The sequence below is a fragment of the Lissotriton helveticus genome, chromosome 3_1, assembly GCF_964261635.1.
Source record: "Lissotriton helveticus chromosome 3_1, aLisHel1.1, whole genome shotgun sequence".
Taxonomy (NCBI): domain Eukaryota; kingdom Metazoa; phylum Chordata; class Amphibia; order Caudata; family Salamandridae; genus Lissotriton; species Lissotriton helveticus.
Genome location: NC_136061.1, coordinates 1,385,465,735 through 1,385,493,456, shown reverse-complemented (window position 1 = coordinate 1,385,493,456; position 27,722 = coordinate 1,385,465,735). Strand labels below are relative to the sequence as shown.

The following is a 27,722-nucleotide window of genomic DNA, read 5'->3' as shown; positions in this document are numbered from 1 at the left end:
AACTGCCAAGCCAGGTCCTCCCTGGACTGGAAACAAGCATCCTAGGGCCGGTTTCGGGCTTTCAGCCCTCATTAGCCAGGATAGCTTGATTTCTTGGCCCAGATCTCTGCACTGGGGTGAATGTATGACATCAACTGTTATTTTTGCATTTGTCACCCCGAGTTGGACGGGTATGCTCAGACGTGAGTCCCGTGCTCTCCATGTCCCTGAAATAAAGCTATCCTGGCGGATGAGGGCTGAAAGCCCGAAACCGGTCCTAGGATGCTTGTTTCAAACCCAGGGAAGAACTGCATGCCAGTTCGGGCTGGACTGTTCCCATGGGGCACAGGGTCAAGACTGATTTGGATATGGCTGGGTTCAAACTGGAATGGCATGGTGAGCAAGAAACCGATGGATTTAAGCCCAGATCTCTGCACTCCCGTAATGGTACATAGAGCAAACGCTGCTCTTAACTGACCGACACTATCTCTTAAACATGAACCATCAACAGAGAATATTTCATCAGGGTCAGACAGAGGTTCATCAACAATGTCAGGTCTCGGTTTGGTACAAAGTTCAGCCACATTGAGACAGTCATGATCCTCACAGTCTTCATAAAGCGTGTTTGGTAAAGGCATCAAAGTGGCTGGGTTCAAAACAGAACACCTTCTTGGAATCACATTCTCCACAGCAAGTATGACTTGCTTGTAGCGTATGAATCTATTGTTGGTCAGGTGTTGTGTTTTCGTCCTTGTCATGAGCAGTTCAACAGAATACAGAACATACACAATTAAAGAATGCCCCATCACAATGCTTTCACACCTTTCAATACTGACACCTGTTGCGGCAACGGACTAGAGACATCCGGGCAACGCTGAAGCTAATGGATCTAAAGTAGCTGAGAAATAGGCAACTGGTCTATGGACACCTCCGTGATCCTGAGTCAAAACTGATAATGCACAACCTTCTTGTTCACAACAGAATAATGAAAAAGGCTTATTGTAACCAGGCATTCCCAGGGCCGGAGCACGACATAGGTCCTCTCTCAACTCCAAAAACGCCTTCATACAGTCATTGTCCCATGGTACCAGATCACTCACATCCTTGTGCGTCAGACTCTGCAAGGGCTTTGCTTTCAGAGAGAAGTTGGGAACCCATTGGCGACAATAGCCAACCATCCCTATGAACATCCTGACTTCCCTCTGTGTGGTAGGCACAGCCATACTCGTAATTGCCTCAATACGATCAGGGGACACCTTTTGCTTGCCTTTCTCTATACGGTGACCCAATTATTGCACCTCATTCAGACAATACTGTAACTTGTTTGGGGACACTTTGTGTCCATTTTCTGCTAAATGATTCAGTAGGGCAATGGTGTCAATCCTGCAAGCATCCTCTGTCTTGGATGTGACAAGGAGATCGTCTATATACTGCACAAGTGGAGAAGTGTGGCTCAATGGTTAGAGCGGCAGACCCTGATGCAGAGGTCTAGCCCGGGAGCAGGGTTCAATTCCCCACCTCAGCGGGTCTTGGGCTCAAAAATTCCACGGACCTTATAATTCTCGCCTCGGTGCCTATTCTAATCATGGAGCCCCACTCTGCAACTCTGGGCAATAGCTTGCTTAATCTCCACAACGGCCCCCACAACGCTAAGGATGCCTGGCCTCCACCTTGGGGGTGCCCAGGAGTGGACACCTCACAGGGAAAGCCAGGATGGGTTCCACAGCGGTATTCGTACAAGCGTCTTGAGACCCTTAGGGGTGATTTGTGCGCTATACAAGTTTACATTTACATTTACACAAGAACTGAGTTCTGCGGCAACACAAGATTCTCAAGATTCTTCTTCAAAATCTGATTGAAGATCGATGGCCCTCCGTATACCCTTGAGGAATACAACACCATTTTAACACACGGTTTTCCAGCTTAAAAGCAAAAAGAAATTGGCTCTCCTCATGGAGTGAGTGGTATCGAAAAGGAGGCTTGACACAAATCGATCACTGTAAACCACTATGCTTTGCATGGAATCTGAAACAATATCACTGATGGATTCGGTACCACTGAACAACATGGAACAACTATTGTGTTGTCCTTTCGCAGATCTTACACAATCCTGAATTTCCCACTCGGTTTCTGCAGTCCCATAATAGGTGAGTTGCATGGACTGCCAATTATTTCTTTCAGAATTCCCTGCTTGATCATAGAGTTGATTACAGGCTTTATCCCTGCGATCGTTTCTGGTGGCAGATTATACTGAGGTGTTTTTGGAAACTCAACGTGGATCTTAACCGGTTCAACTCCTTTGATCAGTCCAATATCCTCTCCTGTGAAATCCCACACCTTCAAAGAGACTGAATCTTTTAAGTCAAGTCGAAGCTCTTCCACTGTCACCACAGGGTACATCTCAATGCACAAGTGCTGGTTTGCAACCTTAAAGGCATCATCTTCATTGGTCTGCAACTCCACTCCCTTGGGGGTGCAATAAATAGTGCAGTTAAGCTTACACAAAAGATCCCTTCCTAACAGGCAGACTGGGCTTGAATCTCACACCACAAATTGATTTCTATCTTGGAAAGTTCCTATTCTCACAGGAATTTGCTCAGTCAATGGACTTGTCTTTTTCTTGTTTGGTACTCATACAACTTCGATTGTCCCGAGAGGGGTAGGTTGGGGACTACTGCAGATCTCACAGTAGAATGGGTAGCACCAGTGTCAACCAAAAAGGTGTTAGGATGACCGTCAACATCAGCTTCTACAAACGGTCCCCTCTGGTCTACCTCCAAGACTGCCCCAAGAGTGCAGTCTTCCTCCCCCCTCAGTCACCGTCATGCCAATGGGTCGAGGTTATACTCGTCAGATCCATCAAAAAGAGGCATCTGCAGGTATGTCAGAATTCCTTGCAAGATTCTAGGTGGCTGGGGAACCTGTACATGTGGAACCAATGTTCGCCCTTTCATCGAATTTGGCCTCGTTACGGTATTTACCATTTCAAGTATCTGCACTGTCTACCTCCTGCTGCAGCTGATTTGTGGGTTCAATGGACACTCGCGTTTCGAATGCCCGATCTGGTGACAAAGATGACACGCAGAGGTCTTTTTCAGTGTTGCCACATCCATTCCCATTTTGGGGTCCACCACTTTTCCTTTTCCGTGATCCTGACCATTCTGTGTTCCTCCCTGATCGTGTCCCTGTCTTCTCCCTAACGTCCCTCCGCTCGTCTGCATCTGGAGTCCCTGTTCAGCAGTTTGCATCTGGACTAGCATAAGCTTATCTTGAAGCTTCCTATGTTATGAGACCACCTCATCACTGCAATACCTGGCATATCGCAGTATCTCGTCCACTGGCTTATTCTGTCAACAGATCAATTGCTGTTGAATCATGAGGCTGGTCTCAGACCCAAGACGAACTTTGAAAAAAACTGGCCCATATCTTTTGGGTCTAAGGTATCTAGCCAACTGTACTGTTTAAAGACTTGCAAAAGCCTCTCATAATACTCATGTACTGTCTCCTTTGGTTCCTGAACTATTCGATCTATCTTGACTCAATCAATGTGTTGTGGCGCTACCTTGGACTTCAGCCATGTGATTACCTGTTCAAACTTCTTCATGACAATAGGCGAAGGACCATTCGTAGCAGAATCCCTATCTGGTTCAGAAGTAGGCCAATCAAGAGCAACCTTAGAAGCTGGCCACAAATCGCGCGGAACTACGATGTCAAACAGCATATTCAGATCAATCCACAACACCTTTGAGATCCTAATAAAGCGATCAACCTGTTTGTACCATTCAACTGGTTTCTCCCTCAGCTTAGGGAAGTAATTTGTGAATGCTGCCAGATCACCTCTACTCCAAGGCACATGCACATACCCTCCATTAGCTACCTCTCGCAAAGGGTGATTCTGTACTCCCAGCATTCCCCCTCTTGGAGGCGGTGTCACTCCTACGCTATTTTTGGCACTCTTCTTCTTGGACCATCTTTCTTCCCACTTATCGAGCATACTCCATGCACTTACCCCTACAATCATTTCACGAATGTGAGTCCTCAGCCCAATGACTCTCTTCTCTTCCAGTTCCTGATCACTGTACTGCAACGTGTGACTCCCCTGTAACATCTTTGTTTTGGACAGATCCACCTCGTATCTTTTCGCCAAATCAGACAGTTTCTTGTGTGCCGACCTTGCCTTACGAGTCGCATCCTTTGCCACAAATAATAACTCATCTGGTTCGTAATGTTCCACTCTCTCCAAAGGCAAGCTTCCCTCAATTACTCATCTACCTCTGTTTTCAGTCTCACTACATCCAACATCTTTGCCCTTATGGCCGCTTTCAGAGTCCCTCGACTAGATGCACCACTCGATTCTCCGCTTCCACTGCTCTGTTCGCTGCATCTATTCCCTTCAACTGTGTCTCTAAGGGCTGGTCTGTTCTCTCCACTTCCGTGATCCCAACTTTCTGTCATTCCTATTCCTCACGGGTGGCTTCCACATTCTTAGGTCTGATCTCGAATCGGCAAGGGATCTCGGCCTTACCGTCCTTATCCCCATCTGTCCTCTTGACGAGTCTTCAGTGGCTGTCAAGGGCGTGCTTGATTCTATGGGCCTCTGTAAATGAGCTATTCCGCTCACTGTGCCATTCCCTACAGGGCTAATTCTCTCTTCTACTCTTAACTCTGATGAACTCTCATTCCTCGCTTGATCTGGATCATACACCGACACTATGGGACCAATGGTAACCAGCACCATAAGAGCGTCCGCCAACCTCCTAACACCTATAACCCCCTTAACTTCCGTGCTCACTGGGGTCTGTGTTCCCTTCCCTCCGGTTGATAGTTTCCCAACTATTCCTGCACTAGCTGGAACCTGTGATTCGCCCGTTCCCTCTGTCGGCGCTGGCTTTCCGTCTTCCGAGTCTAGGTTATATGGAGGTGGTCTCTATGATAGCAACCTTTCTATCAAGTTGTCATCGGTGTCGCTATCGCTTTCCTCTGCACACTTCTTTTGGGCATCTCCTGTCTTTACCAACAAGAGAACAGCTTATCTCCCTCAATAGTTTGCACTCCATTTTTTCCACAATGCATCCCATCTCGATCCTGAAACGCCCTAATCGACTTTTTCACTCTATCCTGACTTCGATCTCTTTCTTTCATGGGCTGGCCTAATCCATGCATGTAACGCTTCAAACTCTGTTGGTCTAGGTAAAGGTTGCAAAGAAGCCATAATTGCCTCCAACTGATGTAACACTTCCAATCTAAAAGTCCCATAACCGGGAAAAGTCAATCCCTCATTTCCTTCTGTCATTTTGTGCCAATTCTCAAGCCAAAGTATAGTATGCAATCCCACATTCGTAGCCATGTAATGAGTTGGGGTATCCTCGGGCAGAGCTTCTTCTCCTCCTCGAGTAACAACCCTTTTATCTCCTCTACACATATCTCGTAAAACTCTAAAACACTTCATGATGAAATTATTTTCCTCCTCTCGCAGCGCACTTTTACTTCCTGATGACTATCCATCAATACCAGCGCGGCTTCACACCTACTGACCTATTGCAGCGCGCAACCCTCTGACGTCACTTTTCCTCCTCTCGCTGCAGTTCTCCTCCTTTACAATCTTCTCGTATTCACTCGCGCATCTGTTTCATACTCTGAAATGACTGTCCGCGAAACAACCAACAAATAGCTGCTCTGACTGTCCGTCCACAGTCTCTTGTAATTGTCAACCTCAACCTGGCAACTGTCTGTCCCTGAAATGACTGGACAGCTGCACTAATCACTGATAGGATTCAATTACTCGATTATACATTCACAGTGACCTATGCCCTGCGTTAGCCACTCAGACACTCACCCTTTTGCTCCCTATCTCAGGTGGGGTAATCACTGACGTCTCCCGTCTCCCCAATCAGTGGTCGACTACTCTCTGGGTGTCTTCTACACCACAATCTCTCAGGCTACTCGTCGAGCCTAAGATCTCCTGGGCTGCGCGTGCTCACAGCCTGATCTCAAAATCACTCAAAACTCACTAGAACACCGCAAGACATCACACTATCAAAACAACACCGCAATCTAACAACAAATGACCCTGTTCATACTCACTCTCCCACGAGTTGCTGCTTTCACAGCACCGTCACTCTCCGTCAGTTTCCATCGAACTCTGCCGTCCTCCACTGACGATCCGCCAGACAACCATCACTTGAATTCTACGGGGCTCACAAATCTCTTATCCTAATCTGAATCTCCCCTTACTCTGGAGAAAATCATCCTACTCTGCTACCAACTGATAACAATCCGGATTCTTATCTTATCTTTTATCATATCTTACCAATTATAAGAATCCTAGGTCGACTGGATCTTTATTATCTACTAAGAAGTCAGTGTAAAGGGGAAAAATCTAATTTTACCACATGATCGACCAAATCAATCTTGAAACTCTAAAGGATCACTGACTCTGAAATCACATTTTAGAGGGATTTATTACAAAGCCAAAAATAACAGAACGTGCAAACACCTCAACACGAGGTGAAGAAAATAAATGGGCACTAATATAAACATAACCCTACTCAAGAGTTTCATCCTACTCAGAATAAGAAGAATAGTTAATTCTAGAAGCATTGGGTGAGATGACTGCTCCAATCTGTTTTTTAGTATTCATTAACCTAGAAAAGAAAAACAATTAATCTGTCCCTCCCATGTCGCTGAAGTGACATCCCTACTTAGCACCATCCCCAGACAAGAGAGAAAAAGGTGTCAGTAGCGAGGACTTCCTCAGAAGTACACTCACTTTGCATAGATAAATAGCTAAAGCTACAGAGCTCATTCTGAGATACTCCTTCTAGCTTCCCCTTTAGTCCTCAACTGCTCCCCCATCTGGGGCACTATCCCTAATACAAAATCCCAAAACTATAAAACGCGCCTTTTACATGCCCCTTCAGACAGGTTTTCTTACCTGTACATTTCCATTGAAACTCAGACTGCATCCAAAAAGCGTTGATATGTCCTTGGGTCCCAGGCACCTTCTCCGCAGAAAGTATCATATCTTCATTCCTGTACACTCCTATAGCAGCTTCTCCTACCATCCTAACTCCTAAAACAAAAGGGTTATTCTGCCTAACGATATGCGTGTCCTTGCACCTGTAGCAAGAAACATGTGAACAAAACAACCTTGCACGCCCACAAAATCTGCTTACTACCTTCTACTGAGAGCTTTCCCAAGGAAAATACATTTCGGGCCTGCAATATTCAACTAACATAAGAAATTTCAAACCGGCCTCTCATTGCAAGGCATAGTAAATCTTCTAGATCTTTTCATGTTTTAGCATACATTTCCAAAATCACATTACAAGCATTGATTACATTACTTTGCATACATGAATAAGCAAACTACACGTGCAGACTTTAATATGGTGCACGTTTACTTCTAATGCATCACCTTATATGTGAATTAATTAATTATGCATCATCTAAAATGCATTTTCGATTAAACACTACATTGAGCTTCATAAATGACAGTTACATTTCTATTCTCACTAATATATACTGTTTTAGTACTGCACTTCTAATAACCACACGTTAATACATTCCTTTAGATATGTGGGTGCTGACTATCTGGGATTATGGTGCACCCCTACAATTTTCAGAATAACGTGACGCTCTATCAAGGCTGACTCCTCAACTGAGGAGTGGAATCAGGACTGGAGAGGAGCACCATGCAAATGGTCAGCCCCAAATCCTAGGATTGTAAGTGCAGTGGTCGGGGCAGCGTATCTGGCCATTTCCTTGGCATCGCAGCACAAGTCACATGACAAAATATTGCACAATATACCTCAAATATTCTTACAATGTACAGGGAAAAGTAATTTGCAGATCACATGCCAACTAATATATCGCTCTAAAATAGTTGTATCACAATTACTGTGATACGTCCTACACACCTCCTGCCACTCCCGTTCACTGCAGACTTACATTCTAATAAAAACATGTGTATCTATTATGTAATACATTCTCCATTTGACACACATAAATGTGATAGGACTAAGCAGTCAATTCATTATTCTTTCTCAATTAGCTATTCCCCTCCATGGCTATGGGCCATATATATTCCTTCAATAATTACAAATTGTATTCACTGTATCCTTAAATTGCTGTGGATCACATGAATTCATTGAGTGGCTACTAAGTATTATATTTTGTCCAGGTCAGGTCCAGATAGGAAGGGCCTCCAAGCCCTGTGAGCGTCTCTAGTTGTACTCCTGGTTCAGGTGGTGCTGTTCACAGTACAGATTGGACTCCCTGGCCAGGCCTGAGTACTGCTTTAGGGTAAATCCGTAGAGCTAACGCCTTCAGGCCCAGGGAGCACAAAGACATTACACCTTGTCGAAAAGCATTTCGAAAACAGGCAATTTTCCTGATGCATAGGACTTTATACCGAGATGTTATTTTCTGCCACATGCGCATGCATTCCTGTCACCCCTGCACCATTTTCGGGCCGAGGAGGAAGTAAGGTGGATAATTTGCGTGGCCTTCATTTATGGACCTCCTGGTATGTTTCTGCCTTTGTTAGACTGTATGAACTGAACTCTACCCTCAGCACCCATCTCCTTCAGAAGCCCACGCAAGACATCATAGAAAGAGACAACAAACTATTTCCTGACCTTCAGCAAAATGTTCAATGATAAATAAAATAAAAATGAATAGCAAAACTGGAGGACAAGATGGCAGTTGCACACTTTTAAATAGCTGCTGCGTAATGACATTGCAGTGTGGTAAACCTTGTAAGGAAAGGATGATCTCTAAAGAGCTAATAGGATAGGCAACAAGAACTCCTTTTTGTAGCATGCACACAATTTATACTCCAGTAAATACTACATTCAAGGTTATTAACGTGGCCAGAGCCAAATACCCTCTTTCAGCAGTACTACTAAAAGCACAACGTTGATCACCTAAGGTCTGGCAACAGCTGTGTTGTAAGCCAGTCCTAAAACTAATGGAGTGGAATGCAGGTCAGAGTAATTAATAGTGACTGAGATTGTTTCAATAATTCCCCTCATCACAGTTTTATTTTTCTCAGCTTTCAAGTGTTTCACCATCAGTGGCGGTTCGTACAGGTAACGGAGTGAGGTGGGACGGGGTGAGACCGGGTTGTGGGGGGGGTGGGTAGTGGAGTTTGACATACGACTGGAAAGTGGAAAGCAAATAAATAAATAAAACCACTTACTTTGCGCTCGCCACATGTCGGCGATGCGACAAGCGAAAGTTAAGTGGTGTTATTTGTTTATTTATTCGCTTTCCATTTTTCCTGTAGTTTATCGAACTCCACTACCTAGCCACCAGGCCCGCCTCACCGCCCCACAGCATTACCTGTGCGAGCCACCACTGTCTATTATTGCCACTGTGTGTCTTCAGAATGACCCAAGCCCATCCTAATAGTTACACCTATTCCTTACCTTTGCAGACCATTCATTTTAACCTTATGTTGTACTCACATTAACACTATCTCAGTGACATAGGCGTTACTGTCCTCACTTTTCTACCTCAGACTACCCTTACCCCCCTTTAAAAGCTGTTCACTACATTTCATTACTTTTCTTTATTGGAGCCAAAAATGTTAGACCGTCTTATCCTTCTCTGTCCTGATATGAATTCCACAACCTGTCTGTTTCTTCTTCAGGTTTCTCAAAAATAATATGCCCCTGAAGGTTGTCATTTGAGACGTATTTCATGTGTTAAGGATACCCTTCCTTCAAAAGGCAGCTTGGGGACATCTGCCATAAAGTAGATAAGCACGTCTCTATCAGTGGGTGTTTCTAAAAAACCCTGCACACATATGGCATCTTCTGTGGTGGCATCCAGTCCAAAGACCTAGAAGAACAATAAAAGGGTTGATCATGTATTGTAGCATGACTTACTGGTATTGAGTGTATTGTGGAGAATGGCCTAGTCACCTGAGGAAGCTGCTCTAGGGCCTCCTACATGGCCATCACTTGTAAATTCTTCCATAATTCCCATCTGATTAATCTTTCATATGAGATTGTGAGCTCGCTGTCCTGCTTGAGGTTATTATTTAGACTTATTGAACCATTTACAAGAAACCTATTACCTTCCTAGTGGGTTAATTCAGCCAGGGCAGGTGACTCTTTGGTTAAAATACATTTTAAAAAATTTCCGAAAAATCAGATTGTAGTGGCCAGTTAAGTTTTGCTTCAGCTTTAGTACGACAGTGCCTTTCCACTTTACCCATATCCCCAAAGTACCAGAGTAGCCTTTACCTCTTCCCTTGGAGAAAGTGGTGGGAGCAAGTTAGGAAAAGGCTTGATTTCAGTGTCTTATACACTGGCTTCAAGGCAGCCCAAATAACAAACTGTACTTCCATTTGAAATGTGCAATCACTCATCTCAGAAAAATCGGCAATCAAGATTCTTCATCTGAGGAAAGATAGAAGCGCAATAGAGATGAACAATTTACTGTTTGGAGAACCCTGGTGGGAAGAGAGAACATTTGTGGTGGTACAGGTTTGCTCCGCAATGGTGGTTCATTGCGGTGAACAGCCAGAAGCAAATGCCTCCAAGAGTTGCTCATGGCACCAGCTTGCCCCTTTGTAAAGTCTGCCTGAAGTCTTTCTTTGAAGAAACACATCCCAGCCTCTACCTCCAATACTTTCAAAGTCCCTGGGACCCTTAGGAAAGAAAGACTAGATTACCTGAAGTTTCACTGTAGTAGTGAAGTCCATTAGCCCAGTTGTAGATAATATAAGATTGTTTATTGATCTTAGTTGCAGGTAAGTATATTATAGGTGCTTAGATGTTGAGATAGCCCCACCAAGAGAAGCCTCCCTGCTGCTAAGCCCATACTCCTACTGACACTCCCATTGCATCACCCTGCACTCCAACATTCCGCACAGTGCGTTCATACTGGCTGAGCAGCAAGGACCAGTGAATGCACCGGGGAACATGCAAAGTAAAACACAAGATATAGCACCATTCACCCTGTGTTGCGGACCAGATACTCGCTGCCTGCAGCCATAACAAGCAGAGCTCAGCTGACCTATTTGCCTGAAAAGTAAATGTTCTGCTACATCAAGCTTGGCGTTCTCTGGAGGCACCAATGAATGTATGAATATGACATACCGCAGTGTTACTGATGTATTATGTACAAAGCATACAAAACTGAAATGGCTCTAACACTAGAAGTAGTGAGGTGAAGTAAATAACAAAATCGCACTTATCTTAAGATGTTGAGCAGCAAATAAGGGGAGAAATCTGGGTTGTACTGGGGACTCTGATCTGTTTAGGCAGCCTTTTCTCATGTGATTTTTGTTGTTCTTATCAAATGATTCTTTGTGTGTGTGTATGTGTGTGTGGTTATAATGATGCTTTAATGTTGTTTGAAGCTTTTGAGTAAAACAAAAAAAGATAAAAACTTAATTCTTGCTTCCAGTCCAGCTATAGAATCCTGGCTGGCAATGTCTAAGCATTGATATTGAATGCCATGCATCTCTAACTATCCTTACTGTCTCTATTTCAGGCTGATACATGCAGGGCAGCTGTTCAATGGCTTAGCGGGCCCAACTGTAATGAATGCTGCTCCTTTCCTCTCCACAACATGGTTTTCCCCGGACGAGCGTGCCACAGCTACTGCCATTGCATCGATGCTTAGTTACTTTGGAGGGGCATGCGCATTTTTGGTTGGACCATTGGTTGTTCCAGGTCCGAATGGAACAGCACCTCTGGCCTCACCACATGGGCACAATGGCCAAATGAGGGATCGTATTGAAGCTGTAATGTATGGAGGTATTTTAGACTTTGATTCACTATCGTATCAGTTCTACTGAACAGAAACTTTTGTTTTATATTTATTAGTCTTTCACTCCACCTACCCAGTGTCGAGTCTTCAAAAAAGTTATTGTTTGGTGAGTTTACTAAATTTGACCACATGAAACTGTTCTTTCTTCGAGTTTGTTAAGATTTGAACTGAGCCCTTTGCAGTACTCCATCTAACCCATCTATTCCCTGCTTTTGATCCGATTAGGATTTTATTAGCCCAGGAATTTTTCAGTTTCACCATGGCAATAAGAATTACTCTTTTGGGTTATCTTAAACTCTTTGGGAGCAATCTCTGGAAAATGGTGGTGCTGATCTTTAAGAAAACACACAGTGCAGTTATCCCCTAATGGGTAGTGGACAGAGAATCACTTTTTCCACGACACACCACTGAGCTATACTTAGACTGTTTGGGTGCTCCAGTGCTTTCTTGCTTTCATGCTGGTAAGCGAAATAACTGTGAAAGCACTCGCCTCTCCCAACTCAAAGGGACTGCAACAGACAGGCAAGTATACTCTCGGCATTTTGGTTTGGCGAGGCAGGTAATATGTTGTACTGTCATTCTCTTCTATGGTACACACTATAGTGTGCTGTTTGGTAGAATGTTGTTGAAATTGTGAATGTAGGTGTACGCGTTTGCATGGCAGAATGAGGGAAGGCTGTAACTGATGTGTTTTGTGGGTGTGTACTTGAGGAAAATCTTCACTGTGATTCTCCTTTAAGAAATTGCTATTTCTGAAGGCTGTTTTAAGCTCAGTGCCGCTGGGATGCTGGGCGGAGCACTGATGGGTTCCATTGGCGCAGTCGTAAGTCTTACTGTGGGAGCCGGTGGATCCATGGTGCTCAAAGATGCTTCAAAGCGACCCAGAATTGCCTGGAAAAATTGCAGCATTGCATGTTTGAAAGCCTCTACCTGCTGCAGAGTACTGGATGACTCTTGAAATTTGAGGTGCATTCTCTCCAGCTGCACATTGGGGTCGGAGTCAGACCCCTGAAGTGGAACTTACTTACATTTTCACTCAAGACACACTTTAAAATGCTTTACAGTGCTCCTGTTCTCCCTCATACAGGGACCCCTGCCGTACTTCACTCCTCACTGACTCACCCACTCTTAGCAGCCCAGGATACTAAAATCTTTGTGCTTAACAGACATGGTTCTGCATCCTGCCACAAATCCCAGTTCCTTTCAGACACAAACCCATGTCTTGTTAGGACAAGGCTAAATAGATTTCATTAGATAAGACACTTAAACAATCTAGTGTGAGGACCTAAGCTTTGTTATTTTAGCCAAGGCCACCATAAATTAAGTGGGTGAAAGGCCGTGAGTCTGTGGCTTCTGGAAGAGCACTTCTTCTTGAACCGTGTCACTCCTGCCCTTTCAGATGTAGGAGCACCATGGAAAATATTGGGTAGTGCAACTGTCAGTTATAGCTCCAATCTATTTCTTCTACTTGTGGGAGATGCTGCTACCAATGTGATGGTTCGAGCATTGACAGGAGGGGAAGTGTTGCCAGGCACTTACTAAACTGGATTATTCTCCTTGGTTTATCATCCCTTTTCAGAGATTAGCTGTAATTTTATATCCTTTGACAGAATCAGTTTCCGTTACCAGAAACGCATTCACTCAAATCCATCTGGGACTTGAAGTCTTTTTCTAATCTTAGCGGACAGAATTAGCACAGTTGGACACCCCCAACCCACCAATCCCTCTCAACTATTCACAGAATAATAGTAATTTCCCTGTGCTTGTTTATAACATTTAGTACCAGTGGATTGTATTCACTTTCAATCCTTATTATGGCCTAACAGTCTTGTTTAAGATTCTAGTAAATTCATGCGAGCAAATAATATGTATGTGGTTCTGGATCTATCGATAATCATATGCGGTTCATTTGTTGGCAGGTGGTTTCTTATGGTAACATTTGGCTGTTGGTCCTACAGAAGTTTGATTTTCTTGCAGTAACTGTGCCTGTTATGCCTACAATTTGGTTACGGATATCTGGTTCCAGGACCCAGTGTTTCCTGTATTAGGGAATGTTTATAACAGGATTAAAATTCACTCCCACTATAAAGTACAGGCCCAGGGGCTAGCTACATATATAGCTTTAATCCCCCTTTCACAGTGGACTCTACAAACTTCATATATTATCTGAAATAACTTCTACAATCATACACCCTACATTAAGATTGCCTGTTACCTATACTTTACGTGACTTGTGGTTCAACCCTAGGTGCAACCTTACTTCTCCCACTGTATTTAGGCAGGTGTTCCAGATGAAGGTCAGAAAGGTTAAGGGCATTGTCCTGTGGTGTGATCTCTGTTAATGCTAGTTCCATTTTTAAAGGGCCCAGGATCTGAACTTGTGCCATATTCACCTCCTTCTAACTGTTGTCTTGAACCACGACCCTGTCCCTCCCTGTGTGACCTAAATGTTTTCTTTACATAGAACCACTGATAGACTACCCCTCTTGTTTTCTATCACTTCTCCTTGATGGTCCCTAGAATTCCATGTGTATGTGGTGTCACTTCATTGCTTAGGTTGCTGCTCTGTCAGTCCAGGGATTGAGGGGAAGTCTGCAAACCATATAGGATGACAGGGCAAACGCTTCCCATTCCAGTATCTCCTTTGCCACTCCTTGATGGACCCACATGAGCATATATTATGGTTGCATATTTCTAAAGATGCCTTCATGCTGGTTCTGAAAGGACTCTTCAGGGTGTACTTTTCAGGTGCTCCACAGTGACCCAGGACAGCATGCACTATAGGCCGCTAAATAATGCCCATTATTATGGGTGTTCCCTACTTCTCCATGGGTGGATTCTTTAGCACATAAGGGGAGAGGAGCTGGCCTAACGGCTAGAGCGCTCGACCTCGGACCTGGGGATCTGGGTTCGAGTCTCGGTAACGACGCCAAAAACCTCCTGTGATTCTGGGCAAATCACTTAATCTCCCTGTGCCTAAAATGAATGTGTGTCCTCATGTAAGGTAACTTGTGCTATGTAAAGCGCTCTGATACCCGATTCAGTCCGGGTCTAGTTCGCGCTATATAAAACTCTGTTAAAAAAAAGACCATATACCATGGTTGCCCATTCATTCCTTGCATTACTCCCCTGCTCCTCCTATGCTTGCTCCAAACCATATAGGATAGATATACAAGGTTGTGCCTCAACCTCATCCAAGGGTATCAACATTTGCTACTGGGCAGTTGCTATTCTGCTTTTCATTGTGCTTTAAACTGTATGACACAGCCAGAGCAAAAATGGTAGGTATCGCGTATCTGGACAATATTGTTTTTTATCATGTCCTTTTACTACACCCTGTGCACAGGCATAACTACACACTTCCTACAACCTTTTTTGAGCTGTCTCTGCCATACCTGTACAACACCAGAACTCTTTCCACATAGGCCACACTATACGAAGGTGCCTTCTGTTCATCCCCACACCAACTACTAAAGCTAAAACTAGCTAGCTTTCAATCTTTTTTGCTTCAGATTCTCGTATAGGCACCACAACAGAAAACACCTTAGGGCACAACTTTGGTCTTTACATATAACATCTAACACCATCCATATGAGCCACATGAGAGAGAGACATTACATTCTTCCATCCAAAGCACTCCCTAGCTTGATGTCCATTTGCAAAGCACGTTGGTGCCTTGTTGAGGTCTGAAGGCTATACGAATGCAACAGCTTCACCTGCAAACCACATCACAAGCGACATTGATGCAAACATACTACACAAGCCACCAAAAACACGATCCACAACAGCACATATAACACATATAGCGTATGTCTGTTTCTACTACTCACACACTACTGTACTGAAACCCTACTCCCTGACACTGTACTACAGCTTCACTCATATCACATACATCATTGCCTGCATCAGGGGTTATTAATGTTTTGACTTTGGTGGACCCCCACTTAATCATTTCTAGAATCCAGGGAGCCCCATGGAATAATGATTGGAATCCGGGGACCTGCACGGAGTCATTAATAGAAGCTGGGGACTACAACCTAATCAATTTTGAGGATTGGAACCTCAAAACAATATATACAAATTCAGACACAAGCATTCATCAAAGTAATTCATGAATGATTAAATATTTTATTTAATTCACAAACAAATGTAAAATAAATCGAAATTTCTTTTTTAAATAGGAAGGCTGGAGATTTTCCAAATTCAACTAAGGTAACCCATCATCCATGTTCTACTTTGTTGGATGAACTTGTACTGACTGCTACCACGAATCCATCTGAGCATACCAACTAACTTTTTAGCCTCCAATTTCAAATTAATTCACATTTACAGAACGTTTTAACATTTTCAGTTTTACATTTTGCTTCTTCATTTATAACACTTTAATAATCTGTTAGTATTATTTAATATTCTAAGCAGTCACAGATCCCCTGAGTAGGCTTTGCAGACCCCCATGGGTCCCCGAACCACAGGTTAAGAACAATTTTGTAATGATGTAACTTGACTTCTCAATATGTTAAACTGGGTTTATTTGAGTACATAAGGACAATGCCTCAGCCACCATTAAGCTCTGGTCTGCCAACTCCCAACCGCCGCTCTCAGAACATCTTGCATCCCACATTCTACTACTAAGTTCCCCAGGTATCCTTGGATATCTGAATACCACACACTTTTCCCTTTTATATCAAACAAGCAGCCCGTCCCGACGTTGTCCGGGTATGAATTGCTGCCGGCCGATTGTCGCACCCATTGGCCACGCCCCCAGAACACGAAATATTGCCCAATAAAAATGACCATAACAAATGCCTAAATCTTAATATGTGAGCGCCCTCCATAGAACTTCTGGCGGGAGGTGTGTCTAAAAGTGTATCTCAGTACAGGCCATCAATGAGAGAGACCTGTGCATTTTTCAAATGGGTGGTGAAACAATATGAGTATGTTGCTGGAGATGTGGCCCGCTGTGCCACCAATGTACTTACCGAGGGAGAGATAGGCCCTTTCTTGCTATTTCCGTGGAGGCGGGCCTTGTTTCCGGATGTGCGTCGTGCGAGGCCTGTGCGCAGCAGAAGTGGTAAATCTCCAGTGTGCGCTTCAGGCGTCACCGGACAATAAGGCGAGATTAGATTTCCTGCACAATGGCCCCTGTTTGCACTCCTTCCGGCCCTTGGGAATAGCGCCATGCCTGACCTACATACAGTAAAGTAGGTGCACGGCACTGGGAGCGCGGGGCAAGCACACCCGGAGCTGGAATGTACGCTCGCTTTTTTTTTCGTAATGCCGCGCCCCGCACACGCCCATGCCCCCAGCACATGATATGAGACATGGCATGAAGGGCGGAACGTACCACACGCCCCAGCGTTTGTCACTCCCCCAGCACACGCCCCCAGCACAACGCAGACACGCCCACAAGGGACTACTTTACAGGCACGGTTCTTTTACCTTTTAAATGTATATGGTAGGCGTCTGCATAGCCTGTGTCCTTCTGCTGCAACTGTCCTTTCCAATGCTGTATTGGGTGTTGTGATTGGTGCTGTGGTTACTAAGATTACCCGCTTCAAAGGTTTGGGCTCTTTCTTTATTATATTAGTATAGAAGATTGATATAATCATTGACAACTTAATTGCAAAATCAATAATAACAAATATATACATAGGAATAGAAGAGTGGGATAAAAAATATACAAGGAAGCTTACCAAAATACATACATCTTATAATTAAATTTGATGAAAGAGAAGTGAGGGAGACATGATATACAAGGAAGCTTACCAAAGCACATCCATCATATAATTGAATTTGATGACCCAAAATAGAACATAATCTTTAAAACATTCAGGTGGTCCTGCCCGCCTGTTATTGTGTCGCCAGCTAACTCCACCTGATGTCATGTCTCCTGCAGGGGATCGCTCCCGTCTAGGTTTGTGCTCAGGCCCCTTTTCATGTTGCTCATGATATTCCTCCTTTGTTTCCCTGCTCCATGCTCTGCAGCCACTACAACCACCCTTCCCAAATTCCAAATATGTTTATCATCTAGTTTGACTGCATTTTAAAAACGTTTAACCATTCTTTGAGGACTACCATACCTTGTTGTCTTTGTCACACCTGTAAGCAATTTTATCCTGACCAAATCCCCCACAGATACTACTGTACACTTTACTGCATAGCTCATGTCATACGGCCTTTTACTGCACAATGTTTTTCCTGTTGCCTCGTTTTCCCATGTCCCGCCTCCTCGTCCTTTCCCTTGAGATAATTAATCCAAGGTGGCTCATCTGAGAGTTGGGCTCTCTCCCCTAAACAATTCAAATGGTACCTTGCCCATGACTGAGTGTAGGGTGAGACAATACACTTCCACGCTTGTCTGAATCTACTTCCTCCAATCCTTTGCTTCTTGTTGAGCCATTTGTATAGCTTCTTTGAGCACATTGCTAAACCTTTCAACCACCCCATCAGATTCTGTGTGATATAAAGAACATTTCTTGTGGAGAATACCATTTTATGAAAGGAAGTGTTCGAGGCATGTGGGCTGCTAAATTCATATCTTTTGCATAGATCGCCGCCTAGTGTTGGGTCCGGATGATCGCACATTGTTGTCCTGGAAGAGTCTTCGAAGTATCCTGAGATAGGTGGCTCCTCCCCTGGACTACAGTGCGCATGGGCATCGGCTCCATCCCCAGATTGTTTTTTTCCGCCATTGGGTTCGGATGCGGTCTCGACGTCTCTCTGTCGGAACCGAGAAAACTTACTTCTTTAAGGCCAAAAGGCCTTCGTTACCTACGTCGGTATTGTTTGCGTACGGTCTCGAGTTTCTCCCGTCTCTTTGAGGCGGAATCTGCGGAGTCGAGTTACTCTTCGGACATCGAGGCCTTCTCATCGCAGCAAGACCACGACTTTTTCAACATGGACCGGAGCCCGTTTAAATACTGTCCCGTCTGTGGGTCCAAATACCCACATATCGACGTGCACCCGGTCTGCAATAAATGCCTCTCGCCGGACCATAACGAGGAGAACTGCATGGCCTGCTCCAAGTTCAGGTCAAAGAAAACGCTCAAGCTTCGGCGCGCGGTGCGCCTCGAGGCCCAGCGGGCGGCACCGGCACCCGATAACAAGGAAGTTTCCATTTCTGAGGAAACCAACTGTAATCAATTATCCATCAAAATGGAATCTGGAACCCGCTGTCTGGCAAAAATGTCCTGTAAAAATGTCACTATATTACTTGTCTCAATATCCTAAGTGGATATTATCTCAGGCCACCTAGAGAATAAGTCCACCAAAACGTAATATTTCCCTGAGTGATGTCTAGGCATATTTGCTCCCATGGTCTCTGAGGTTATTTTATTATCATCGTAGGTTGTTTCCTCACTTTACATTGTCACTGCTTCTCCACTCCATGCACTGACCAATTTACTTAGGCCTGGACCCCGCCTCCAAAACGAAGTCATAAACTTTCTTTGGTCTTGCTGATGCCCAGGTGTCCCTGATGTGCCAGGTTCTATCTGGGTTGGACAGTTCATTGACAATTGATAAGATTTCTTTAGAACTCTTGTTGGAGTTAAGAATTCTTTATGAGAAATGAGCGGCTTTTGCAGAAAAAATGGCCTTCTTGTATTCTTTTGGTGCCGTTAGGCAGTGGGGTTTCCATTCAAGAGAATAGTTCTGCCTCCTCTGCCTTTCCGCTTGGTGAAGGGCACATTTTTGTGATTTCAATTCGCAAGAGAACCATCTATGAGCATCAGCGCCGCATGCCAGTTTTACTTTTTTGAGCGGTGCATGCTTATTGCTGGCAGTAAGTAGCCAAGCTGATATTTTTGCTTCAAAGATTTTGATATCGGACGCTGAGTTTAAGTGCTAGCCAGTGTATCAGGGTATTCCATTTCCTGGCCATCCCCCCTTCAGCCGTGGGGGTTTTGTCAGTGGTGTAGTTCTTTATGGTGTACTTTATTAAAGGATGATCTGACCATGTGCATGGGAGTATCGCAGGTGCAGATATTATCAGGCTGTTAGTCCAGAATTGGTCCAGAATGTGCCCTATTGCGTGTGTAGCTGAGGACACTTGCTGGGTCAAGTTTAGGTTAGTTAGGAGATCGGTCAGCTCACCTGACTGAGGCCCTCCATGTGGGTCATTGTACCAGTAATTGAAGTCACCCACCAGTAAGATTTTTGCGTGATTGATAACTAGGTTAGCGACCTGTTCGCTCAGAGAGTGGGGGAACAGGGGCATCTGGTGTGGGGGCCAATAAACCAGCACGCAGATGATCGGGTCTGAGGCAGATTCCAATTTAATTACAATGTTTTCGGTTTCCGGGAAGCAGAGACAAGTTAGGGCTGTGAATTTAAGGTTTGTGTGGATAATGGCTGCTACTCCCCCCTCCCCCCCACCATTTGCCAAGCGGACGGTTGACGTGGAGGATGTAGTAGTCATTGGGTATTGCTGCTAAAATGTCAGGGGTGGAATCGAGTGTCATCCAGGTTTCCGTCACTAGAAAGATATATGGTTTATTGGTTGCTAGGAGAAGAAAAATGTCTAGTTGGTGCTTAACTAAGGAGCGGGTGTTTGGGTAGTGTATCAGTAGTTCCGCGGGCCTATGTTTGTTGAGCTCCTGCGGTTGGTGAGTGAGGAGGATAGGTTTTCGGACTTCGGGGAACGAACTTCATGCCTGGAGAATCTCCATGTGGCTTAGTTTTGCACTTGTGTCAGGAGGAAGGAATGTTCCGAGTGGAGCTGTCTGATTGTCTCAGAGAAATATCTGATGATTTGGGCATAGTGGCTAGCCCCTGGACCCGGATGGGCGCAGACTGGCTTGCCTTTGGCACGCCTTCGGCGCGCCCACGCTGCGGCCAGCATTGTCCAGTTTACCTCATAATGATCCCTCAAATATTGTGGCGGAATTGGACAAGAAAGGAGGAATGCGAATCCAGAAATGGGACAACATGTAGGGGCAGGGAAGGCCAGTGAGGATAGATATAATTTTCTTAATTAAAGTTTCAAGAGCAAGAACTGTAAATTTGATGGAACCTTGTTCATGGCCTCTGTTATACATACCGGTACCTTCCGGGGCTTAATGCTTAGATTGCCAGGGGAAAGTTGCCACCTATAGTCCAATTTTCTTTTAAAGGTTGCAGCTCCTCGTTTGTAAAGGGTAGCTCACCTTAAATCCCATATTGCTCTCTTTTTCCCCTCCCACTCTCACATGCAAAATAATCATGATTTCTATTGTCGCATTGCCTACCTACACATGCACTAATGCATTAGATTCTTACCTTCCTTGATCATGTGCTGTATCAATATTCAGGCAGCCTACCTCAATGCTATCTGGAATGACCACTGTAAATATAAAACTGCAAATGTACTTCTTGCCCTTCACTTGTATACTGTGTCTATTCTCCAAACACACATCTAAATTTAAATTACAGTGACCATTGTAAATATAGAATTGCAAATTTAATATGTTCACATACTCGCTGTAGAGAGCTTTATCATCCCTTGGGATTACGTCTGGTGTGTAGAAAACCTGAATAAAATTATAGCTCTCATCCTTCTCCGCTGGCTTTTTTTAATAAAAATTACCACTACCGTTGAAATGTCGTCATACTGATAAGTTAGAAGAAAAAATACAAACTCAGGCACATCATTTTTGCCACCTTTACGTTTCTTCTACTAACCTTGCTCTCAGTGATTTCCATCTCTGGCAGTTCAGCAGCAAATGTGCATTGTTTCCAGTTTCCTTTTCACTGCATCCACATGCTGGGGATATGCACTTGTTTCTTCTTAACCTCATCTCCTCGGTGGGGAGCATACCTATTCTTCCTAAGAACCATCTGCATTCCCTTTTATTGCCCTTTGTGGTCAGGTAATCATGGAATGTTCCCAGGGTTTCTAGATTTCACTCCAGGATAGATGTTTCGTTTTGTCTTACTTACTCGTGTCTTGTCTGTCCTTTAAAATTAGGGCATCATTGGCCAGGTCTTGCTGCTCTTTAAGCTAAATCATTGGTAAATGATCCTCTTACCTCATCTGGAGAAAAGGGAGATAGGACAATCCAAGTTATGCAGATAGTTCTCTGTCAATTTTGTGTACAGGTTGAGTGGCTCCAGTGAAAGCATTTTAACGCTAGATAGATCCGTTTGATTTTCCCACTATACACATTAGTACATTGCCATCGTCCTTTCTTTTATTGCTAGAAGCATGTAGCCTAACTCTGCTTTCAAGTGAATTAATTCAGTATGTAGGAGAGTAGGATCTGCCTCTTATGTTTACCCCCACTTTTTGCTGATGTATCACTGTTTTCAACTTAGACTGGCGTCCTGGATAGCAGCATCCCAGTCAGTCTATCTGCTTTCTCCTCCAAATTGATTGCATGTACTTTAGGTACACTCTAGATTGGATACTGGGGTACCATTATCAATCCCTAGTATGTGGTACATCATGTACCCAGGGCATAGGTACCCCAGAGGCCTCCCAGGGGCTGAAGCATGTATTGTGACACCCCTGAGAGACCATTCAAAATGGCACCACAGGTCTGCTACTGCAACCTGTGTGAGGTGATGCATGCACCCCTGACTTAGAAATAGGTTACCTATATCGATTCTAAATCACTGCACATATAAACCTATCACTCACCCCTATGGCAGGCTTTATCAATCCTGAAGGCAGGGTGCTGGGTTTTGTGTGAGAGGGTGCCCCTGCATGAGCAGAGCCCCTATGCAGCTTTCGAAACCTATTCTCCGGGGTTGTCTGTGATGCAGCCAACCATATATACTTAAGTGTATTTTAACCTCGCGGTAAATGCTAACTTTAAAACGGCTGCTTAGAAACATTTTGTGTTTGGTGTCAAACACCTTGGAATCATACCTCCTCACCAGTAACTGGTGTGAGAGGTATGATTCCTCCCTTCTAGAACCACTACTGTGGGTCACCGGTCTACCCGGTACCAGCTTTCTCGACCTGGGCAGCACAAAATGGATGCTGCCAGCCAAAGAGACGAGTCAGCCCTCCTGGAGCTGAGCGCGAGCAGGGAAAGGCTTGACAATAGGTGTCCTTTCACAGGGAGATGTGACCCCCTCCCAGACAGGTTTTAGTGTATTGGGGCTGAGTGGATGCACTCTGAAAGTGCCATAAAGCTTGCACTAGAGGCACATTTGGTGTCCCTCTGCATAGCCCAGCTCAAACCAGTTGCAGGAGCCATTTTCTCCTGCTCTGGTGCGAAACTGGACAAAGGACATGAGTGTAGCCACTGCTCTGTCCCGCCCCTCCCCTAGGAGGATGCCCAGAGTTAGTTCACCCCCTTCCTTGGGTATAAAGTAGGAAACATGACTTTAGATTTTACCTGGACTAAACTCTGCAAGCAGAAACCAAGTAATTTGACGGTCTACACATTGCTGGACGACAGAAGAATCTCCCTTGGAGTAAAGGAGTTACTCCCCTGCAGCAACAGGCACCGAAACGCATCCGACCGGTTTGCATCTCCCGAGCTCCTGAGGACTCTGAAGATTTCTGTAACACATGAGGTGGGTTCCCAAGCATCTCTGAGGTCGATCTGCTCTCTCACCAATCCGGAGACCAGTATCCCTCGTGGGGACCGTGCAACCCGAACCCCTGTGCACTGCGTACTTTTGCAGCAGCATATGCTTTTTGGCAACCCCTGAGCCTGTGCATTGGGCTACGTGTAGTCATGAACCAGCGCAGTATTTCCACTGCAGATTTCCGGCCTCCATTCCACGAGTGCTCCGTGGGCTGGTGCATTGTGATTCAGCTCGAGGTCCCTTCGTGATCCCTGTTCCGTTGGCCTGTGGGTCCTAGTGAGGGTAACTTGATTTCCCATGGGCTTCCCTGATTGCTCCAGAAGTGCCCTGTCTCCCCATAGCTTGGAGAGTCGCTGGGACCTTGCTGGCCCTCACCGTAACTTGTTTCCTTTGCCTGCATGGGTTGCATTTGCCAAGGCTTGTTGGTGTTCAATCCGGACACTGACCCCTCGGCACTCGACACCCTTCGTGGGACAGTTCACCTCCAGACTTTAGTCATCATCAACGTCTCCTGGTCCCCGTAGTTGCAGAGTCAAGCATCCTTTCTTCAGCACCCGACATCGGTGGGCATTCGTGTACCGAGCCCCTGGTCACCCTGAAGTGACCCAGACCTCTGCTTTCAGGTTTTTCTCACCTCGGATCCAGGCTTGGATTCCACCGGACACTTTTTATCTTCCCTGCAGCTTCTTCGCATCACGCCGTTGAAAATGACGAGGGTTTCTCACACCACTTGACCCCTATGCACCCGGCTCCTCTGGGATAGGTAACAATGGTACCTCGGTACTCACAAGGGTGCTGGCCTTAGAACCTTCTATGTTCCAAAGGGTTTGCTTGAAGTCCTCTCCGAAGTGTTCATAAACTGTAATTTTCCATCCGCGACTTTGCCGTAGAGTTGTACGGAACATGCGTCTGTGTTCTCACACTGCACCCGTCCTCCGTGGGCTCCCTGTGTCACTCCTCTGGGTGGTTCCTTGGGGTCCTAACGATTTTACGTGCTCCAGGCACTGTGTCTAGTGAAGTCGTTGTTGTTATACCATTTCTTTAGTATATGGTTCGGTCTCCCCCTGGAGCCCGCTTTATATTGTGCTGTTTACTGTTGTTCTATTGATTAAGTATTGTGTGCTTTGTGCTCTAATCTCATAAAGAGGTTAGTAGAGAGTGTTTAGTAATACATACCTATATTTTATATAACACTTGTGTGATTCTCCTTTCATTTGATTATTCAGGAGGTTCTGATCTGGTAAAACAAGCTGCTTTACATTCCTTCAAGACTTAGCCTGAAGGCTGCTCTCCATAGCAACCACTAGGATTGCTTTTATAAAGGCTATCTTTAACCTAATCACCATAAAGGTTGTTTGGACTGGTACAGGGTGCCCACTTAAACTAGTGGACAGCATATACCAGGCCAACTTCTCACACAGTACATGCCAGGTATCCTTTCCGAATGTTCTGTTTAGCTATGTATACCTTATTTAGATAGCTGCTAGGACCCCATATTTTGTGACCAAATGCCATTACTGTGTCTAATTTTAGGATGGGTTTCCCAATCTTGGCTCTCTCACTGAGAATGCTTCAGTATAAATCAAAGTAAGTGCTTGGTGAGTATCAGCCCTTTCAAATAACCTATGCTTCCAATGATTGATTCTTAGCAATGTACAAAGCGCCCGAAGGAACCTCAATGATCATGAACACTCCAACAATCATCTCTGTTCAATACTTTAATGCCAAAGTCCACCCCACAAACCTTTTCTCTATATGTGTAGACCCTCCTTATAAGCTGTTCACTACAGCTCGTTTATGAATGGCCACTAGTGTTATTATTTTAACTTCATCCTTGTAGACTATAAGACTTTGTTTTTCAGCCTCCCTCCAATCACTGTGTGAAACCTTCACTATTGTTGCACCATTTTCCCTGTATGCGAGTTTCTCCTGGCGCTGGCCGAAGTATACCTATTTTTCTATTGGTGATTCTTGTAGGAATACACACATTGCGACTCTTCTGTGTGTTTGATCTAGGTTTATGTTTGAAACAAATGTAGACCCACGTAGTGCAAGACCCTAACTTTGTTCAGGATTCTTCTTTCCAGAGTAAAACTTGAATCCTCATACCAAGATGTTGATGCCATTACTTCTGGCTTTTTAACATTAATGGCAAGCTTTTTCCTAGTTCAGTAAGTTGCTAACTCCAGCAGCAAGGGCCTCTGAGCATTTGGTGTCCTGGCTAGGAGCATGGTGGTGTTTAGAAGCAGGAGGGCTGAATGCATGTACCACTCATTAATGAAAAATTAAAGTGGAGTGGGGCAAGTACAGAGATTAGTAGACTCCTTGCTGGACAGGAGAAAATATAGTAAGCCCTCCACCACCCTCCTCTTCACATCTTCCCTACTGTGGACACTTGTGGAGTTGTTTTTGTGTAAGACCATGATCCCCCAATAGATATGGATGTAGACCTACCTCCCGTCAGTCACCAGCAGTATGTGGTGATTGATGGAGTTGAAAGCCAAGTAGATAATTACCAACAGCCAGCTCCTGCCTACAGACGTAATTTTAAAAGGGATTTTAGATGCAAATCTTCCCTTACCAATCTTGAGTCCACTTTTCATGGCCAAGTTGTTGCCTTACCACCCTTCACCCTGTGGTCGAAGACGCTAGCTGGAGGCAATACCAAACATCTAAGAGGTTCACCAAAGATATCGTCCTATGGTGGGTGTTTCATTGTCCATCCCCAACAGTCCTCATTCAGTCTGAACTGGGTGTTGCCTCTGTTACTAAACCCTTTACAGCCAGGAACCTACTCCTTGGCTTAGGATCTGATGCACAAAATCTGGCTCATGTTTCAGAAGTGCCATGCGTGAGTTGATTAGGTCGACTAACTCCCTGGTTTGCTCATCATAAAGACCTGATTAGAAGACTGGGTCTCTTCTCATTGAGGACTCCGATTCACTGCAGTCTATTGTGGTCCTTAGAGACTACCAAGGGGTGAAAGAAGTGGGTTGCCAAAAGAGTTAAAAGGAAGTCACTATGCAGCTTCCAGAGCTATGACTCTCCTAGTCCCGATCCTTGTTTCCACAGCCTTTATACATGCTTTTAGATGATCCAACCGTCGGTGACTTCTTTGTGAGGGATAAAGGTAAATTGCAGTATATTAAAATGACATTGCAAATGTAAATGTATTTATGACTCACAATGTCAACATTTCAGGTCTTTGAAAGTGACAAAGAATAATAGGCCGATGCAAAGAAGCATTTAACCCTTTTTTGCTATTCAGGAGCATGCAAACCAATGGTTTGCAAAATCTCAGACGGTCGCAAAGCTTTGAAAGATGTGGAAGAAAACTTTCGTTTGCATCTGAAAATGCAGATACTGAAAAAATCTGTCCCTGTCCCAGGATAACTGGAGTAGGGGCTCCCTCAGCATCCGCTAAAGAGTTGAGACCTACGAGGCAAGGCGAAGCACACATGTATCCTAATGCATAGACTTCTAAAAATCAGTCACATGTTCAGGGCTTTTCAATGCTGTAACGAGAAGGTTCCGGGGTGAGCTTATGGGAACAAGAGTGGGGGACCATTAAAAGTATCCGCGTAAGAACAGATTTTCTGCAAAAGCAGCATCATTTTGCAAAATCCTAGCTTTGGGTGCCAGGGGCCATTTCACATCTCATTTCAGAGGGGATTGATAAAGTACGACCACCAAAACGTGGATGTTGCTGGTTATAATAATCATCATTCAAGCTACTTTGACAAATGTGTCCAACTTCCCTGGTCAGTCTTCAAGTATTCTCATAGTGCAAGCTATTTCCGATTTCCCTTTCAAATAAAGCTGTTAATTTGGGGGAGTGCAACTCCTGTCCCTTTAAGTGACAAGAGTTCCAGTACCGCCACATTGCACTGTGAATGCAGAAATGGAGCTCTGCTTTTCTTGGCAGTGCCCCATTTCTGCATTCTCGTCTGGTTTCTAGTCTATTTGCAGAAGGATCCTGCCTAACCAAAATAGCTGAGGCATAATATTTGCTAATCCGCCTGACCATCCTGTTTGCGCTGTGCCGGATTAATACATTACCACTGAGCAAGTGTTTTTTTCCCCTGTATTTTGATGTGATATCATGCAAACATCTTCTATATAAAGTTTATTTGTATATACATGGTCATGTCCTTAACTTCCTCTAGTATTTCACATTTACTGTGATTACAAGACATTGATGGTATTGCGAAAATAGCGGGTTCCCTATAATATTGATACCTATTAATATTCCATAGAATATTGTTACCTCATGGACATTGTTGATTTCAATTACCAATACTCCTGTCCGTTTGGGTGCACAGGTTGCTCCTGTGGATTAATACATCCGGTGTAGTTGAGAAAATTGGCCAAGTCACAATGGAGATGCTGTAGTAACACCCCCGGCATGAGTAGTGGCCTGCAATGGGTTGCCTTGC

General features: G+C 44.5%; 1 protein-coding gene across 2 annotated transcripts in view; it reads left to right on the top strand.

Annotated features, from left to right (window-relative positions):
• Nucleotides 1-27,722, top strand: part of SLC49A4 (solute carrier family 49 member 4) — a 670,368-nt gene that overhangs the window by 270,255 nt on the left and 372,391 nt on the right. For both annotated transcript variants that reach the window (XM_078682027.1, XM_078682029.1), the window contains exon 3: nucleotides 11,488-11,753. In XM_078682027.1, the coding sequence (XP_078538153.1) occupies nucleotides 11,488-11,753 (266 nt within the window). The remainder of the gene's footprint in view (nucleotides 1-11,487; nucleotides 11,754-27,722) is intronic.